Consider the following 20296-nt stretch of genomic DNA (forward strand, 5'->3'; position numbering starts at 1 on the left):
CACTACACTACACCCCCCCCCGTCACTTATTAACCCCTTATTAACCCCTGATCACCCCATATAGACTCCCTGATCACCCCCCTGTCACTGATCACCCCCTGTCATTGATCACCCCCCTGTAAGGCTCCATTCAGACGTCCGTATGTGTTTTACGGATCCGTAAAACACGGACACCGCAGATCCGCAAAACACGGACACCGGCAATGTGCTTTCCGCATTTTGCGGATCCGCACATTGCCAGAACTATATAGAAAATGCCTTTTCTTGTCCGCAATTGCGGACAAGAATAAAACATATTCTATAGGCTCTACAAAAAACGCAGTGTTCGCCCGATCAGGCCTGATCTTGTGCGCACACTTGCGTTCAGTCTGCCCCACCGCAGTGACAGAATTTTTTTTTTTCTGATCACTGCAAAAACACTGTAAAATCGCTGCGGCGCTATAAAAAGATCACTTTTGAGGGGCATGGCGAGTTCATAGAAGATTTTTTTTTTTTTGGCAGAAGTTAGCGGAAATTGATATATTTTTTTTTTGGTTTGTTTTTTCTTACAAAGTCTCATATTCCGCTAACTTGTGACAAAAAATAAAATCTCACATGAACTCACCATACCCCTCACGGAATCCAAATGCGTAAGATTTTTAGACATTTATATTCCAGACTTCTCACGTTTTAGGGCCCCTAAAATGCCAGGGCAGTATAAATACCCCACATGTGACCCCATTTTGGAAAGAAGACACCCCAAGGTATTTCGTGATGGGCATAGTGAGTTCATGGAAGTTTTTATTTTTTGTCACAAGTTAGTGGAATATGAGACTTTATAAGGAAAAAAATAAAAATAAAAAAATCACCATATTCCGCTAACTTGTGATAAAAAATAAAAAGTTCTATGAACTCACTATGCCCATCAGCGAATACCTTAGGGTGTCTACTTTCCGAAATGGGGTCATTTGTGGGGTGTTTGTACTGTCTGGCCATTGTAGAACCTCAGGAAACATGACAGGTGCTCAGAAAGTCAGAGCTGCTTCAAAAAGCGGAAATTCACATTTTTGCACCATAGTTGGTAAATGCTATAACTTTTGCGCAAACCAATAAATATACACTTATTGCATTTTTTTTTTATCAAAGACATGTAGAACAATAAATTTAGAGAAAAATTTATATAGAAATGTCGTTTTTTTTAAAAAATTACAACTGAAAGTTAAAAATTTAATTTTTTGGCAAAAATTTCGGTCAATTTCGATTAATAACAAAAAAGTAAAAATGTCAGCAGCAATGAAATACCACCAAATGAAAGCTCTATTAGTGAGAAGAAAAGGAGGTAAAATTCATTTGGGTGGTAAGTTGCATGACCGAGCAATAAACGGTCAAAGTAGTGTAGGTCAGAAGTGTAAAAAGTGGTCTGGTCTTTCAGGGTGTTTAAGCTAGGGGGGGGCTGAGGTGGTTAATTCCTATAAAAGTTAAATCACACATTCAATAACCGATATTTAAACTGGAGTCGGTACGTTTCTTCTGACTCCGACCTCCTAAAACTAGCTTCAACTATTCCGGGTTCGGGTTAGTTTGGGACATGCGATACGCTTATTCACACACATTAAACAGCCAATACGGCTACTTTCACATGGCAGAGGATCTCAAAACCCAACCCAAATGGATTCGTTTTGATTTAATACATCAGGTTGCGTCCATTAGGATGCCGTTGTGTTAAATCAAAACGGAACAAACTGAATCCGTTACTAAATACTGAACATTGAAAGTCAATGCGTGATGGATCCGTTTCTAGGACCCTAAAAATATGGATCCGTCACCATTGACTTACATTGTTTTTAGTGACTGATCTGGTTTGTTCTGTTTCGATGACCTGACACAAAACTGCAGCTTGCAATCGGAATGGTGACGGAACGGAAGGCATACTGATGCATCCTGAACGGATCTCTTTCCATTTAGAATGCATGGGGACAAAATAGAACCGTTTTTCAGATCCTCTGCCAGATCTCAAAATCAGAATGCCAAAACGCATATGTGAAAGTAGCCTAAGTAGGTTTTGTAAAATTTCAAAAACATAAAATAGGTATCATCTCCAGTTGTAGTTTGTGTTCTCTAGAATGAGGAATGTACCAGGAGGACTCTCCACATGTGGTATCTCTCCAGTCTTCCTCTGCAGTTTTTAGGGTATAAGTGTGCCTCTTCTCCAGATATAGTATATGTATTATCTAGAATGAGGCTTATACCAGGAGGACTCTCCATGTGTGGTATCTTTTCTGTCCTCCTCTGCCGTTTTTAGGGTATAATAGTGGCCTCTTCTCTAGATGTAGTGTATGTGTTCTCTCAAATCAGGATTATACTAGGGGGACTGCGCTTGTGTTGTCTTTCCAGTCTTCCTCTGCGGTTTTTCAGGGTATAATAGCGGGTCTCCTCTGCAGATGTAGTGTATGTGTTATCTAAGGACTCACCACATGTTGTCTTTCTAGTCCTCCTCTTCAGTTTTTAGGGTATAATAGTGGGCCTCTTCTCCAGATGTAGTGTATGTGTTATGTAGAATGAGGATTATACCAGGAGGACTCACCACATGTGGTATCTTTCCAGTCTTCCTCTGCAGTTTTTAGGGTATAATAGTGGCCTCTTCTCTAGATGTAGTGTATGTGTTATGTAGAATGAGGATTATACCAGGAGGACTCACCACATGTGTTGTCTTTTCAGTCTTCCTCTGCAGTTTTAGGGTACTATAGCTGGTCTTCTCTACAGATGTTTTGTATGTGTTATCTGGAGCAAGGATTATACCCGTTAATCAGTATATTACATCAGCTGTCCATGTCAATGTGTCCATCCTGAAGAGGTCATGTTGGAGATCAGAGAATCCTCCACACAGCTCTGTGTGACTGCCTTGCATTTGTCGCTTCTCCCAACAACAGACACCCCTCGTGTCTGTCCCGGTCTCTCACTATAGCATAGATATGTGTGGCTTGAACATTTTGGTGCTTTAGTCTACATATATAGAAGACTACAAATATAGGGTTGACGTACTCATACAGGACTTCCATCCCCCACATCAGTTAATGTAGACGTTATGGCAGCAAATCGTGGAGTGCTCTTCGTCTCATTGAATATGCAATTTACTGTCGATAAATAAAGTGTCCATATGTGAATAGTTACTTGGAGAAAATTGCAATAAATTCATGATTTTCATGATGTATGTGAACTGCAACTGAATATTAATAAAGAAACTACCCTAAATATAATGATGACGACATCTTGTGGTCTCCTCATCGACTTCACACAGTAGTATTTATCTTGTTTACCTCAAAGTTGAAATCACATAAAGTCTATTGAGAATAGTGTTTGGTGGATTTCCTCAGGCAGGACAGCATGGGTTAAAGATGTTCGCCCCTGGACAGAGCAGAAGACATTCATCAGCAGTGATGAGGTTACTAAGTAATAAAGACCCATCAACGGAGGTACCCAGTCGGGGTGCCAGGAGATCCGTTACAGTGGTGGCAGCAGTGGGATGGCGTCCTAGTGAGAGGAGAAGCAGCTCGGAGACACAGTTCGTGGATTTACAAAATTGAGGGCAACGCTTGTCCCCGTACAGCGCCCCTGGCTACAGCAGTATGGAACCAGTTTGTTCCCGAACAGCGTTCCACTATGAGGAGGAGGATGACCTGGACTGGATGGATGCAGTCCGGAAAGGCATCTGGCACGAGGCCCTGGAAGACGTACAGCGTCGGCGGGGCGAGAGTCTCCCCAGTGAGGAGCAGCGGTTGCAGATGCGAGTGGCCCTGCGAATACCCCTTCTGGGAGAGCAGCCCCTGGATGAGTGGGTGACAGAACTCGAGAGCCTGGTATGGAAGGAGCTTTGGCTAGACAACGCCTTTCAGGCACTCTGGTATGTGATTTGGCACTCCCACTGGATGGCTGAGCACTACAGACCCGAGGGTGAGGATTATGATGGCCCTGGCCTGTTGTTTGAGGCCTTCGAAGAACCGGAGTTCGGAGATGCTGGAGAGTTCCGGTTCTGGGATATCTAAGACTACAGGGAGGCTATGCATGATTGGGCTACAGCGAGAGAGGTGAGACAAGACCTGGCATCTCTAGTGACAAGGGAGTGGGAGCTGGAGCAGGATTACCAATACCTCCTCAGCTCAATTCGGCCTCAATATACACTGCCAAAGAGCTGGGTGGCAGTCCTAGATCTACAACCCTACAGCTGGGAAGACCCGACTGAAGTATCCCCTGCTTCAGTACCAGCTGCGGAGGTAGGGGACCTCATAGATTTGTCCTGGGGGGAACCCCATATGGCAGGTGGAGATAGGACAGCGGTCGGCCCATATCCCCAACGGCAGCCAGAGTTTTATGGAGTAGTGACAGTTGGTCCTGCTCCCCAGCGACAGTATGTCTTACAGGGAGAGATGACAACTGGTCTCTCTCCCCAGCGATTAAATGGCCAAAGAGAAAAGGGGAGAAGGCGCTCATAGGTTTTTTCTGGTGGAGGTAAAATCGTGGGTTGATGTGGGTTGGTGCAGCCGGTTGTCGTCCAAGTTGACCATGGGCGGGAGCCAAGCCGCCACTTTGGTGCGAATTGTGGTGTATGGGGAGGGGGCTCGTCTGCACTGGGTTCATGCAGTGAGCGGGTGGACACAAGGCGCAGTTCACAACCCAGTTGAGGATACGAAGTATTTTTTATTTTTTGATTAGCAAAGACGACGCGTTTCGGGGTACGCAGACCCCTTTATCAAGTCTGTATCCTTGTCACCGTAGGCTAATTGGAGGTCACTCTTGTTGGAGATCCCTTATTTGGGGGGTGTACGGCGGTCCGCACTGCTTGGTAATGCGGCCGGTGAGTGTCCTCCAGTGGTAGCGCTTCTGCACGTGTAGCCAGTGGCTACACGTGCAGAAGCGCTACCACTGGAGGACACTCACCGGCCGCATTACCAAGCAGTGCGGACCGCCGTACACCCCCCAAATAAGGGATCTCCAACAAGAGTGACCTCCAATTAGCCTACGGTGACAAGGATACAGACTTGATAAAGGGGTCTGCGTACCCCGAAACGCGTCGTCTTTGCTAATCAAAAAATAAAAAATACTTCGTATCCTCAACTGGGTTGTGAACTGCGCCTTGTGTCCACCCGCTCACTGCATGAACCCAGTGCAGACGAGCCCTCTCTCCCCAGCGGCAGACAGGATCACAGGGAGTGGAGATTGTCGGTCCCCCATCCCTGCAGCAACCAGCATCACTGGGAGTGGAGATGGTTGCACCCACTACCCAGCACCAGGCAGCGTTACCGAGAGTTGAGACAGTCAGTCTGACTCCCCAGCGGCAGTGTGTTGTAAAAGGAGAAGAGACAACCGGTCTCTCTCCCCAGCGGCAGGCAGCATCACAGGGAGAGGAGGCAGTCGGTCTCTCTCCCCAGCGACAGTGTGTCCTACAGGGAGTGGAGACTGCCGGTCACATGCCCCAGCGGCCGTGTACATTACAGAGAGAGAGTACAACCGGTGCCCCTCTCCAGCAGCAGCTGCTCAACCGAGTCCTGGGGGCAGTGGAGGAGACGTTTATACCCACTGACCCCCTTCTAGCAGAAAAGCTGGCATCTGGGCAGAGCGCTGCTAGCCTCTGCCCTACCCTTTCCTTTGATCCAGAGCCTGACCGCTTACAGGTTGTCCTAGCAGAAGTGCTGGCACCTACAGCTCCATGCCTAGCGAAAAAAGCTGGACACCCAAGAACTACAGGTGCAGTACTTGGTTGTGGGTGAGCTTCTCGACTAACTCAGGTACTGACCGACAGGAGGTCAGGTACCTGGTTAGTCTCCCCCTGGGAGGGAAGATGTGTAACGAAAGAACCTTTGTCACTGGGAGTTGGAGAGGCCTGCTTGCCAGCCTCTTGCCCTGTGACACTATTTGGGCATATTGGATTTCAAAGGCTCTGTTTCTGCCCCGTGGACTTTTTACTGGAACTATATGCGGCATGTGACCATGTGCACGGTGGGGCAAAAATAAGACTTCCAGGAAATTCCTGAACCCCTGAACCAATCTGGGTGATTTTTGGATAGGTTGTTCACCCAGATTGAGGTTATCAGGGAATGTAACTTTTATAGGGATATGTGGTGTTTTGGGGTGTTTTCTGTAGTTGGGAAAAATGTGTATTTTATGCCTGTGAGTAATAAGTCCATTGTGTTTGTTAAATATATCACAGGCAATGCCATTGTGTTTAATTGCGTCACAGACAATGCCTATTCTGTTATTGATTGCGTCACAGACAATGCCATTGTGTTTGTTAATTGCGTCACAGACAATGCCATTGTGTTTGTTAATTGCGTCACAGACAATGCCATTGTGTTTGTTGAATGTATCGTTTTTGTGTTTAAACTGTAAAGCTGTAAATGATTGGCTGCTATGTTGGAAAATGTGTATAAAAGGCAATGCTTATGTAGTCAATAAAGTGTTCCTCTTTTACATTCAGCATAGAGCCTCGTCTCATGTGTATGGGATTGCTATACGCTGTATACTCCCCTGGCTATTACTCCTAGCTCTTGTAAGAGCTGTTCCTGTTCCTGTGGTGGTATCGGTGTCGAGCAGAGTGCTTGGAGTCCTCGGGAAGCACTAGGAGCATCCATCAACGGAGGTACGCAGATCCGTTACAGTGATGGACTGTGGTATCGTGTGACATTCATATGATACCACAGTCAGTCACATGATACCACAGTCTGACTACGTAGTAGTCACGTAGTGTAGTGTTGTAGTTACGCCCCCAGCAATCACATGGTCTGCCCCTGTTGTAGTTACACCCCCAGCAGTCACATGGTCTGCCCCTGTTGTAGTCACGCCCCCAGCAGTCACATGTTCTGCCCCTGTTGTAGTCACGCCCCCAGCAGTCGGATGGTCTGCCCCTGTTGTAGTCACGCCCTCGGCAGTCACATGGTCTGCCCCTGTTGTAGTTACGCCCCCGGCAGTCACATGGTCTGCCCCTGTTGTAGTTACGCCCCCAGCAGTCACATGGTCTGCCCCTGTTGTAGTTACCCCCCCGGCAGTCACATGGTCTGCCCCTGTTGTAGTCACGCCCCCAGCAGTCACATGGTCTGCCCCTGTTGTAGTTACGCCCCCAGCAGTCACATGGTCTGCCCCTGTTGTAGTCACGCCCCCAGCAGTCACATGGTCTGCCCCTGTTGTAGTCACGCCCCCGTTGTAGTCACGCCCCCAGCAGTCACATGGTCTGCCCTGTTTAGTTACGCCCCCAGCAGTCAGAAGCTCCGCCCCTGTTGTAGTTACGCCTCTGACTCCCAGCATTCCTCTTGCTCTTCTCCTCTAGTAAAGAGAGCCCCGCCCCATCACCTGACATAATCAGATCCTTCCCCACCACTTATCTCCGCCTCTTCCTGCATGGGTCACGTGATGGTGACGTATGCAAAGGTCCTTTACCACCACGCAAATGCATAGCTGAGCTCCTGTTCCGATCACATGTCGATGACGTCACCACAGGTCCTTTAGATAAGTTATGATCGTCTGGGCTAATTTTGAGTTTTAGGATTAGTCGAGGGGGCGGAGCACGAAGATTACAACTTCCGGGGCGGAGCTAGAACCTGACTACAATTTTGGCTCCAACGTTTCCTGTCTCCATGGATCAGCAGAGAGAAGAGGAGCTGCCCCCGGCCGCCATGATGGAGCCTCCCCTCCCAGGTAACAGGAGCTGTGGACGGGTCTGCTCCGGGCGGACACTGCTGGATGTGCGGGGAGATTCCTGGCGGCTCCGCCCCCTCACGTGACTTGACGTTATCACAGGTCATTGACTAATTCTCCTGTGCAAAGCTGAGCTCCGCCCTGCTCTGGTCACATGACAGTGACGTCACCGCAGGTCCTGTACCACCACCCGTCTGCACTGCTGAGCTCCGCCCCTTCCTGCTCTGGTCACATGACAGTGACGTCACCGCAGGTCCTGTACCACCACCCGTCTGCACTGCTGAGCTCCGCCTGTTCCTGCTCTGGTCACATGACAGTGACGTCACCGCAGGTCCTGTACCACCACCCGTCTGCACGGTTGAGCTCCGCCCCTTCCTGCCCTGGTCATAAGACGATGACGTCACCGCAGGTGCTTCCTCTGTCAGTCCCCATGGAGAAGCTGCCCCCGGCCGCCATGATGGAGCCTCCCCTCCCAGGTAACAGGAGCTGTGGACGGGTCTGGTCCGGGCTGACACTGCTGGATGTGCGGGGAGATTCCTGGCGGCTCCGCCCCCTCCCCCCGGGAGAGATGACATCTGGGGCTGTGTGTATATACAGATAGGGGTGTAGTGTGTGTGTGTATATATACAGATAGGGGTGTAGTGTGTGTGTGTATATACAGATAGGGGTGTAGTGTGTGTGTATATACAGATAGGGGTGTAGTGTGTGTGTATATACAGATAGGGGTGTAGTGTGTGTATATACAGATAGGGGTGTAGTGTGTGTGTATATACAGATAGGGGTGTAGTGTGTGTATATACAGATAGGGGTGTAGTGTGTGTGTGTGTGTGTATATACACAGATAGGGGTGTAGTGTGTGTGTGTATATACAGATAGGGGTGTAGTGTGTGTGTGTATATACAGATAGGGGTGTAGTGTGTGTGTGTATATATACAGATAGGGGTGTAGTGTGTGTGTGTGTATATATACAGATAGGGGTGTAGTGTGTGTGTATATACAGATAGGGGTGTAGTGTGTGTGTGTGTATATACAGATAGGGGTGTAGTGTGTGTATATACAGATAGGGGTGTAGTGTGTGTGTATATACAGATAGGGGTGTAGTGTGTGTGTGTATATACAGATAGGGGTGTAGTGTGTGTGTGTGTGTATATACAGATAGGGGTGTAGTGTGTGTGTGTATATATACAGATAGGGGTGTAGTGTGTGTGTATATACAGATAGGGGTGTAGTGTGTGTGTATATACAGATAGGGGTGTAGTGTGTGTGTATATACAGATAGGGGTGTAGTGTGTGTGTATATACAGATAGGGGTGTAGTGTGTGTGTGTATATACAGATAGGGGTGTAGTGTGTGTGTGTATATATACAGATAGGGGTGTAGTGTGTGTGTATATACAGATAGGGGTGTAGTGTGTGTGTGTGTATATACAGATAGGGGTGTAGTGTGTGTATATACAGATAGGGGTGTAGTGTGTGTGTATATACAGATAGGGGTGTAGTGTGTGTGTATATACAGATAGGGGTGTAGTGTGTGTGTATATACAGATAGGGGTGTAGTGTGTGTGTATATACAGATAGGGGTGTAGTGTGTGTGTATATACAGATAGGGGTGTAGTGTGTGTGTATATACAGATAGGGGTGTAGTGTGTGTGTGTGTATATACAGATAGGGGTGTAGTGTGTGTGTGTATATATACAGATAGGGGTGTAGTGTGTGTGTGTATATATACAGATAGGGGTGTAGTGTGTGTGTATATACAGATAGGGGTGTAGTGTGTGTGTGTGTGTATACAGATAGGGGTGTAGTGTGTGTATATACAGATAGGGGTGTAGTGTGTGTATATACAGATAGGGGTGTAGTGTGTGTATATACAGATAGGGGTGTAGTGTGTGTGTATATACAGATAGGGGTGTAGTGTGTGTGTGTGTGTATATACAGATAGGGGTGTAGTGTGTGTGTGTATATACAGATAGGGGTGTAGTGTGTGTGTGTATATATACAGATAGGGGTGTAGTGTGTGTGTGTATATATACAGATAGGGGTGTAGTGTGTGTGTGTATATACAGATAGGGGTGTAGTGTGTGTGTGTGTATATACAGATAGGGGTGTAGTGTGTGTATATACAGATAGGGGTGTAGTGTGTGTGTATATACAGATAGGGGTGTAGTGTGTGTGTGTGTGTGTATATATACAGATAGGGGTGTAGTGTGTGTGTGTGTATATATACAGATAGGGGTGTAGTGTGTGTGTATATACAGATAGGGGTGTAGTGTGTGTGTATATACAGATAGGGGTGTAGTGTGTGTGTATATACAGATAGGGGTGTAGTGTGTGTGTGTGTATATATACAGATAGGGGTGTAGTGTGTGTGTGTATATATACAGATAGGGGTGTAGTGTGTGTGTATATATACAGATAGGGGTGTAGTGTGTGTATATACAGATAGGGGTGTAGTGTGTGTGTATATACAGATAGGGGTGTAGTGTGTGTGTATATACAGATAGGGGTGTAGTGTGTGTGTGTATATATACAGATAGGGGTGTAGTGTGTGTGTATATACAGATAGGGGTGTAGTGTGTGTGTATATATACAGATAGGGGTGTAGTGTGTGTGTATATACAGATAGGGGTGTAGTGTGTGTGTATATATACAGATAGGGGTGTAGTGTGTGTGTATATACAGATAGGGGTGTAGTGTGTGTGTATATATACAGATAGGGGTGTAGTGTGTGTGTATATATACAGATAGGGGTGTAGTGTGTGTGTATATATACAGATAGGGGTGTAGTGTGTGTGTGTGTATATACAGATAGGGGTGTAGTGTGTGTGTGTGTGTATATACAGATAGGGGTGTAGTGTGTGTGTATATACAGATAGGGGTGTAGTGTGTGTATATACAGATAGGGGTGTAGTGTGTGTGTGTATATACAGATAGGGGTGTAGTGTGTGTGTGTATATACAGATAGGGGTGTAGTGTGTGTGTGTATATACAGATAGGGGTGTAGTGTGTGTGTGTATATACAGATAGGGGTGTAGTGTGTGTGTGTATATACAGATAGGGGTGTAGTGTGTGTGTGTATATACAGATAGGGGTGTAGTGTGTGTGTATATATACAGATAGGGGTGTAGTGTGTGTGTATATATACAGATAGGGGTGTAGTGTGTGTGTGTATACAGATAGGGGTGTAGTGTGTGTGTGTATACAGATAGGGGTGTAGTGTGTGTGTGTATATACAGATAGGGGTGTAGTGTGTGTGTGTATATATACAGATAGGGGTGTAGTGTGTGTATATACAGATAGGGGTGTAGTGTGTGTGTATATACAGATAGGGGTGTAGTGTGTGTGTGTATATACAGATAGGGGTGTAGTGTGTGTGTGTGTGTGTATATACAGATAGGGGTGTAGTGTGTGTGTATATACAGATAGGGGTGTAGTGTGTGTGTATATACAGATAGGGGTGTAGTGTGTGTATATACAGATAGGGGTGTAGTGTGTGTATATACAGATAGGGGTGTAGTGTGTGTATATATACAGATAGGGGTGTAGTGTGTGTATATATACAGATAGGGGTGTAGTGTGTATATACAGATAGGGGTGTAGTGTGTGTATATACAGATAGGGGTGTGTGTGTGTGTGTATATACAGATAGGGGTGTAGTGTGTGTGTGTGTGTATACAGTAGGGTTGTTTTGGGTATCGACCTTGATACCAGGGTTTGCCTTATTTTCGATACTAGGTATTATTGCGCAGTCTAGTATCAGAGAACATGGAGCGCGCTGCTCTCAGCATGCTCCATGTTCTCCTCAGCAGCACAGGGGAGGCGGAGTCATTTTCTCCCTCCCCTTGTGCTGCTTCTGCCACCAATGAGGAGAGAGAGGCGGGCGCACTACGCCACCAATGAAAGTGCTGGCGTGGAGCTGCGATTAGCGGCAGTTAACTCCTCAGGTGCCGCACCTGCCTCCTGTATTAAATGTTAATTACATAATTATTGGTGGCGCAGTGCGCCCCCCCTCCTCCCCAGTATTAAAATCATTGGTGGCGCAGTGCGCCCCCCTCCCAACTATTAAAATCATTGGTGGCAGTTCCGATCGGAGCCCCAGCAGTGTAATCCTGGGGCTCCGATCGGTTACCCTGGCAGCCAGGACGCTACTGAAGCCCTGACTGTCCTAGACAGCTCCCTGCGGCTGTGTGTACTATGCACAGGGCAGCAGGGAGAGTGAGTGTCAAGTCCTATAGAGCTCTGTCAGGGTGAATAGGAGAAAGGATTAAAAGATCCCAGGTTCTAGCCCCTAAGGGGAAAAATAGTTATTAAATAAACTGTTAAAAAAAAAAATATTAAGTATAAATTACCCCTTTCCCAGTTTTACATATAAACAATAAATAAATATATCACTTATCGCCACCTCCGAATAGTCCAAACTCTTAAAATTATATATATATATAACTATAAAAATTGTCCTATGTGGTGAACACCGTAACAGAAAAAAAAAAAAAAAAAAACTGCGCGATTCGCCATTTTTTTTTTTTTGTTTAGTCACCTTGTCCCCCAAAAAATTAGGATCGGACTATTTTATTATGGGCCGGACGTTCTATAAAATGTGGAATGCACGCAGCTTTTTTCTGTGTTTTATTTTTTTTTCATGTGGTATCAGAACCGAATCAAAATGTTGGTATCGAAACAATCCTAATATATAGATAGGGTTGTAGTGTGTGTGTGTGTGTGTGTGTGTGTGTGTGTGTATACAGATATTGGTGTAGTGTGTGTGTGTGTGTGTGTGTGTGTGTGTGTGTGTATGTGTATATATATATATATATATATATATATATATATATAGGTATGGGTTTATATACATCCAGCCTCTAACCATGTAGTCTACCATTACCACAGTGTATAACATCCAGCCTCTAGCCGTGCAGTCTACCATTACCACAGGTGTATAACATCCAGCCTCTAGCCATGCAGTCTACCATTACCACAGTGTATAACATCCAGCCTCTAGCCGTGCAGTCTACCATTACCACAGTGTATAACATCCAGCCTCTAGCCAGGCAGTCTACCATTACCACAGGTGTATAACATCCAGCCTCTAGCCATGCAGTCTACCATTACCACAGTGTATAACATCCACCCTCTAGCCGTGCAGTCTACCATTACCACAGCGTATAACATCCAGCCTCTAGCCGTGCAGTCTACCATTACCACAGTGTATAACAGCCAGCCTCTAGCCGTGCAGTCTACCATTACCACAGGTGTATAGCATCCAGCCTCTAGCCCTGCAGTCTACCATTACCACAGTGTATAACATCCAGTCTCTAGCCGTGCAGTCTGCCTATACCACAGTGTATAACATCCAGCCTCTAGCCATGCAGTCTACCATTACCACAGTGTATAACATCCAGCCTCTAGCCCTGCAGTCTACCATCACCACAGTGTATAACATCCAGCCTCTAGCCATGCAATCTACCATTACCACAGTGTATAACATCCAGCCTCTAGCCATGCAGTCTACCATTACCACAGTGTATAACATCCAGCCTCTAGCCATGCAATCTACCATTACCACAGTGTATAACATCCAGCCTCTAGCCATGCAGTCTACCATTACCACAGTGTATAACATCCAGCCTCTAGCCATGCAGTGTACCATTACCACAGTGTATAACATACAGCCTGTAGCCATGCAGTCTACCATTACCACAGTGTATAACATCCAGCCTCTAGCCATACAGTCTACCATGGCCATTGTTTTGGTCCTCATCCGAGCCGCAGTTTTGGCGGCTCAGATGAGGACCCATTCACTTCAATGGGGCCTCAAAAGATGCGGACAGCACTCCGTGTGCTGTCCGCATCAGTTGCTCCGTTCCGCGGCCCCGCAAAAAAAATATAACCTGTCCTATTCTTGTCCGCACTTTGCGGACAAGAATAGGCAGTTTAAGGCTGTCCATGCCGGTCCGCAAATTGCGGAACGCACACGGATGCCATCCGTGTTTTGCGGATCCACTATTTGTGGACCGCAAAACACACAACGGTCATGTGCATGTAGCCTTTAACATCCAGCCTGTAGCCACGGAGTCTACCATTACCACAGTGTATAACATCCAGCCTCTAGCCATGCAGTCTACCATTACCACAGGTGTATAACATCCAGCCTCTAGCCATGCAGTCTACCATTACCACAGTGTATAACATTCAGCCTCTAGCCGTGCAGTCTACCATTACCACAGTGTATAACATCCAGCTTCTAGCCATACAGTCTACCATTACCACAGTGTATAACATCCAGCCTCTAGCCGTGCAGTCTACCATTACCACAGTGTATAACATCCAGCTTCTAGCCATACAGTCTACCATTACCACAGTGTATAACATCCAGCCTCTAGCCACGCAGTCTACCATTACCACAGTGTATAACATCCAGCCTCTAGCCACACAGTCTATCGACTCCATAACTGCAGAGTCTGAACCTTCTCTGCCATTAATCTCAGCACAAAAACTGTGCCAGGAGCTTCATAGCATGGGTGCCCATGGCCATTGTATGCCAGCCTTCCATCACCAAGCACAATGTCAAGTGTCTGATGGAGTGTTGTACTCTGGAACAGTGGAGACGTTTCCTGTGGAGTGACCAATCGTACTTATCTGTTTGGTGGACAAGTCTGGGTTTGGTGAATGCCAGGAGAACATTACCTTCCTGACTATTGTGCCAGCTATAAGTGTTGGTGCAAGAGGGATAAGGGGGAGACCAACTCCATATTAACACCTATGGTTTTAGAATGGGATGGAATGAAAGCTTCTGTAGGTGGAATACTTTTCTTCATATAGTGTAGGTCTGTAAAAGCCATGCTTAAAAGGATCTTGATGCAATTTTGGTGCAGTTCTTTGAGCCAAAGCCAGAAGTGGTTTAAAAAGGAATGGGAATTACACTCATAGACAAAACTACCTCCCAAAAAGGAGTTGTTGGAATGAAGCTTTCTAGCTGTCATTTTTATATATGTGATTCCAATAATAGAGGTTTCTTAGGGTAAACTGTACAATTTAAAGCCGCCTCTAGCCTGGATACAAGATGAGATTCCGTCGGACATGGAGGCACACAGGTTCGATATGATATCTGGCGGCTCCTTCCACAGATTTTGCAGCCGTGCATATACATCCTGCACACGCTGAAGCCATTGTCACAGCTGGTCCCATAAATGCTGGATTGGTGATAAATCTAGCAATAGGACAAGCCAAGGGATTGTAATCTGATGGAGACATTCCTGGGCGACTCTTGCTATGTGTAGACAAGCAGTATCCTGATGAAAAATGCTAGTTGGAAGGCCTGCCATGAGAGGAATACATGTACAATTTCTGCACATATCGCTGAGCTGTTAGTGTCCCTCCACTACTAAAGATGACCGACTGTTGGATGCAATGGCTCCTCAGATCATCAAACCAGCAGTTGGCTCAGTGTGTCTCTCCACAGCAGGATTGAAGATCTCGCCACCAGGCCTCTTTACTTGAACCTGACCATTGTTGGATCCCAGACAGAACCTCGATTAGTTGCTAAAGATGATGTGGTTCCAGTCCGTGGTAGTCCAAATTTCCTTTATCGACACCATTCCAATCAAAGGTGACGGTGGCTGGCTGTCAATGGCAGGACACCTAATGTTTGACCCAAATTTCTTTCTGCTAAGCACTTGGAAATGGTTTGTGCAGAGATGTGTAACAAAGGGGCCACCTGAATGGTGGACAACGAAACTGGGGGAGCTGCTCATGCTTGTCAGTGGATCAAACTCCTCTTAACAGCTACAGCTTAGATTAGTTGGTTGAAATGCATCCTGCTTCTCTCAGTCAAGCTTCTCTAAGTCTGTCATCTGGGCAAAATCTCTTCGGTGTCTGAATGCATTTTTTTCTCAACGAGTGTATGAATGAAAGACTTCTTCTTCCTGCATGATTTGCTTCTGAACTTGACATCCGCATGTGCATTTCCATACCAATTGAAATTTTTTATTTATTTATTATTCCTTCAGAAAATCCCAGTAAGAAGTCTGAGGGAAACTTCATGTTATCGCTAGACTATAAAGAAGATGAAGATATCCTGTCACACTCTTTAGGAGAAATCTATAGTACCTGTAATGTACACCCAGAACCTCACAGTGCAGATCTGTCATATAATCCTCCAAATCATGTGGAATCTTCTCCTGACCGATCACAGATTATCACAAGTACTGGGCAAAAAGGGGGGAAAAGGCTTCAATGTGGTGAATGTGGAAAACAGTTTAAATATAGGTCAGGTCTTTCTGTACACAGAAGAAGCCACACAGGAGAGAAGCCATATCCCTGTTCCGAATGTGAGAAATGGTTTAGAAATAAATCGGCTCTTAGTGCACATGAGAGAATTCACACAGGAGAGAAGCCTTATTCATGTTCAGAATGTGACAAATCTTTTTCAAAGAAATCACACCTTCATTCACATCAGAGAAGTCACACAGGAGAGAAACCATATTCATGTTCAGAATGTGACAAATCTTTTTCAAAGAAATCGCACCTTGATTCACATCATAGAATTCACACAGGAGATAGGCCATTTTCATGTTCAGAATGTGGGAAATGCTTCACAACTAAATTCACTCTTACTGAACATGAGAGAAGTCACACAGGAGAAAAGCCGTTTTCATGTTCAGAATGTGGAAAATCTTTTTTAAAGAAATCACACCTTGTTTCACATCAGAGAAGTCACACAGGGGAGAAGCCATATTCATGTTCAGAGTGTGAGAAATCTTTTTTAAAGAAATCACATCTTGTTTTACATCAGCGAAGTCACACAGGCGAGAAGCCGTATTCATGTTTAGAATGTGGGAAATGTTTCTCCGATAAATCAAATCTTCTTATACATCAAAGAATTCACACAGGAGAGAGGCCATATTCATGTCCAGTATGTGGGAAAAGCTTTGCAAATAAATCAAATTTTCTTTATCATGAGAGAAATCACACAGGAGAGAAGCCATATTCATGTTCAGAATGTGCAAAATCTTTTTTAAATAAATCACACCTTGTTTCACATCAACGATATCACACAGGAGAGAAGCCATATTCCTGTTCAGAATGTGAGAAATGTTTTACAGAAAAATCAAGTCTCCTTGTACATCAAAGAATTCACACAGGAGAGATTTCATGTCCATTATGTGGGAAATGCTTTACTACTAAGTCAAGTCTTGTTACACATGAAAGAATTCACATAGGAGAGAACCCATTTTGATCTATATAGGGAAGATCAAGTTTTGAAACTCGGAATTTACACAGAGGAGAAACCAAAATCTTGTGGAAATAACAAAACATTTATTTTATTGACAATTGCTTTTTCACAAACCAACATGTGTGGCATCTGACCATGAGATGATCATAAGGTAGTAATAGAAATCTAAAAATGGACCTTAATCCAATAACTCTAAAGTGTCACCCTGGAGAAATCTTGTGAATATATATCTGTTTTCTGAAGACCATTTACTGAAATAAACCTTGTTTTACCTTTTTCTTTTTCTTTTTTTCTTCCAGGGAATAAGTTAAGAATTAGGTACGGTTATTGAGGTTTCATGAAAGGGGAATTACCTGAAAACTGGGTCCATTGTTTGTTTTTCCTATTCAACTTCTACAAAATCAGTAACTGTCTAAAGCGGTAAAGAGCTTGACCGTCCTTCCAAATGTGAAGTTCCATTTAGAACTAATGTTTTAGTCAACCATGAGTTTTTGTAGGAGGCTGGATAGGCCCAGCCATCTTCCACACACAATGGGTAATGGTTTCCCTGCTCCCTGAGATTGTTGGAAATGACAGGTTCCTCTGACTCGTGGAGGCTACTTACAGGAATATGCATCTTCTCAAATTAAGTTTGTGGAAGGTTCCTTCCTCTTCTGTTGAAGGATTATCTTAAAAAAATCACAGAAAATAAAGATCCTTAAAACGTAACCTTTAGTAGGACAACCTTTATGAACTGCGCACGTAGGTGTAGCTGTGCCAATATGATTGTGATGTACTGTATATTAGGAAGACCATCCGAGGATTTCATACGCGCATTCTGGAACATCGAAAGTAAATAGAAGTGAAAGAGAAAATCTACGATTAGAAAGACTGTGAAACCAAAAAGAAAAAACAACAAATAAGAAATAATAAAATAGAGGGGGTCTGGGACAACAAATCTATAATTTGAGTCTACACTCACTTACTAAAGGGGAACAGCTTATCCTTAAAAAGGGTTTAAAGTTTGCCCCCACTGCATTTTTTTTTTTAAAAGGTTTGAGGCATTCATAGGGGTGAGGAAGTTTGAGAAGGTTGGCCTTGAAAAAATACTTTATGAAAAAAAAAGGAAAAGGGGGAATTAGGGTACTTTCACACTAGCGTTATTCTTTTCTGGCATTGACTTACGTCCTAGGGGCTCAATACGGGAAAAGAACTGATCAGTTTTATCCTAATGCATTCTGAATGGAGAGCAATCTGTTCAGGATGTCTTCAGTTCAGTCTTTTTGCCTTTTCACGACAGAGATAATACCGCAGCATGCTGTGGTTTTATCTCTGTCCAAAATTCTGGAACACTTGCCGGATCTGGCATTTTTTTCCAATTGAAATGCATTAATGTCGGATCTGGCCCCAAGTGTTCCGGCATTGCGGTCTGCGCATGCTCAGACTGCAAAAAATTTGAAAAATAAATAAATCCCGGATCCGTTTTTCCGGATGACACCGGAGAGACGGATCCGGCATTTCAATGCATTTTTCATCCGGATCAGGATCCTGATCCATCTGACAAATGCCATCAGTTTGCATACATTTTGACGGATCCGAAAGTACAGATTGAATATAAAGGGGGTGTTTTATGTTTATTTTACAGAGGAATTATTTTATTTATAATGGAGATTTTTACCTCCAGACGTGGGGGACCGCGATGGGGACGAGGTTCGCACCAGGGTTCGCCAATTTATAGATGGGATGATGGGAACATCAATTTATAAACCTAAATGTTGAGCTCCGGGCAGGACTCATGCTATGGTGGCGTTTTATTGATGATGTGGTTTTTATTTATTTTTATTTTTTTATATGAGAAGGGGGGGGGACTCTGTTGGAGTTTTTGTCTAGAATTCACACCCAGCTATAGTAGTAAAGAGATTTTTTTTTAGATTTAACTATATTGAAGGGGATAAAATATGCATGAAAACGTTCAATAAACCAACAGATGTGAACAGTTTTATTTCTAAAGAAAGTTGTCCCTTCCCACGATGGCCTGAAAATATACAGAGAAGTCGGGGGGCTTATTCCTCTCCTCTTCAGCCTCAGACACGGCCTAAAGCTAGCACCCCTCTGGGAAGGGGTCCCCTAACACTCCTGGTACCTTTTTTCCTCAAGGATCTAAGCCGCGGTATCAGGACGCTGTTGCCGCTTCTCCGGTGTGGGAGCTCTGGGCACAGCGGCGGCTCCTCTGATGATGCGGACCGCGTCACTTCCTATGCGACCGGAAGTAACGCGGAGAAGATGGCGGCGCGCATCCATGCTGGAGGCCTCGGGTTTCTGAGGCCTCGCATGAGGGGTTGATTCTTCTTTGAATGAGTCCCCCAGAAGAGGAGGCGGATCCGAGCGGCGACGAGGGCAGAGCCAAGATGGTAAGTCTTTTTAAAAAGAGATGATGTTAAGCTACAGGCTGGTTGCATCATGGAGGCCCAGGCTTTGAGTAAGCAAGATGCTCCTGCAGACCCCCTCGTCCAAGGTATTGTAAGTAGTGTCCTCCTGTTAGGATTAACTCCTGCTTGCCCGGTTATATATCTCCTCCCCCTTATTTAAGGTGGAAAAGGAAACTGCACACAGACCGTATGGGGACTCCAAGAAAAAAGCTAAAAAGTGCGCAACCTGCACTAAGAAGCTGTCAGAGTCATATAAGAAAGCCCTATGCACAGATTGTTTAGCGAAGATTCTGAAGGAGGAACAACCTTCCTTTTTGGAGGAGCTAAGAACCATAGTGAGGGAAGAAGTACAGGCAGCCCCCTTCCCTTCCAGTCCCCTCTTCCCCACCTGCCAAACGTTCCAGGGTACAGTTAGTCTCGGATTTCGAGGAAGAACCGGGGTACCTTTCGGACGAATTGGAGGAAGACTATCCCCCTTCCTTGGCGGAAGAACCAAGAAATCTGTTTTCTACAGAGCATTTGGATTCGCTGCTAACAGTGGTGAGACAAACCATGGCGGTAGAGGAAGAAGAACAAAAGCGTACAGTGCAGGACGAGATGTTCGGCGGTTTAAGAGCCAGGAAGAGAAAACTCTTTCCTGTGAATTCTTACTTGCGAGATCTAATCAAGAATGAATGGGAAGAGGGTGACAAGAAGCTCTATGTGCCCAGGGAATTTAAGAGCAGGCTGATCTTCAACCCGGAAGAAACAAAACTTTGGGACGAGATACCGAAGGTCGACATTCAGGTGGCCAAGGTGGTGAAGAAGACGTCCATACCGTTTGAGGATTCCTCACAATTAAAAGATCCCATCAGAAATCAGATCAGAAAATGGATGGGCTTCTGAAGAAAGCCTGGGAATCTTCTGCAGTCTCCATAAATACCAATATTGCAGCCACCTCTGTATCCCGCGCCATGTGTCTATGGCTAGATCAGCTAGACAATCATCTTAAG

At 45.1% G+C, this 20296-nt stretch overlaps 1 protein-coding gene across 1 annotated transcript; it reads left to right on the forward strand.

Moving 5' to 3' along the window:
• Window positions 1-8096: 8096 nt before the first annotated feature.
• Window positions 8097-17698, forward strand: LOC120998370 (zinc finger protein OZF-like). The gene is made up of 3 exons (XM_040429040.1): window positions 8097-8141; window positions 15671-15824; window positions 15873-17698. The coding sequence occupies exons 1-3, from the start codon at window positions 8120-8122 to the stop codon at window positions 16897-16899; spliced, it is 1203 nt and encodes a 400-aa protein (XP_040284974.1). The 5' UTR covers window positions 8097-8119; the 3' UTR covers window positions 16900-17698.
• The last annotated feature ends 2598 nt before the right edge of the window (window positions 17699-20296 follow it).

This window comes from Bufo bufo, chromosome 4 (genome assembly GCF_905171765.1).
Source record: "Bufo bufo chromosome 4, aBufBuf1.1, whole genome shotgun sequence".
NCBI classification, from domain to species: Eukaryota; Metazoa; Chordata; class Amphibia; order Anura; family Bufonidae; genus Bufo; species Bufo bufo.

What these genes read in the sequence shown, in the direction of transcription:
- LOC120998370 (XM_040429040.1), top strand. Translation starts at nt 8,120, where the DNA reads ATGATGGAGCCTCCCCTCCCAG. An exon ending in GATGGAGCCTCCCCTCCCAG is followed by an intron (nt 8,142 to 15,670) that starts GTAACAGGAGCT and finishes TTATTCCTTCAG; the next exon opens with AAAATCCCAGTAAGAAGTCT. An exon ending in CTGTCATATAATCCTCCAAA is followed by an intron (nt 15,825 to 15,872) that starts TCATGTGGAATC and finishes CACAAGTACTGG; the next exon opens with GCAAAAAGGGGGGAAAAGGC.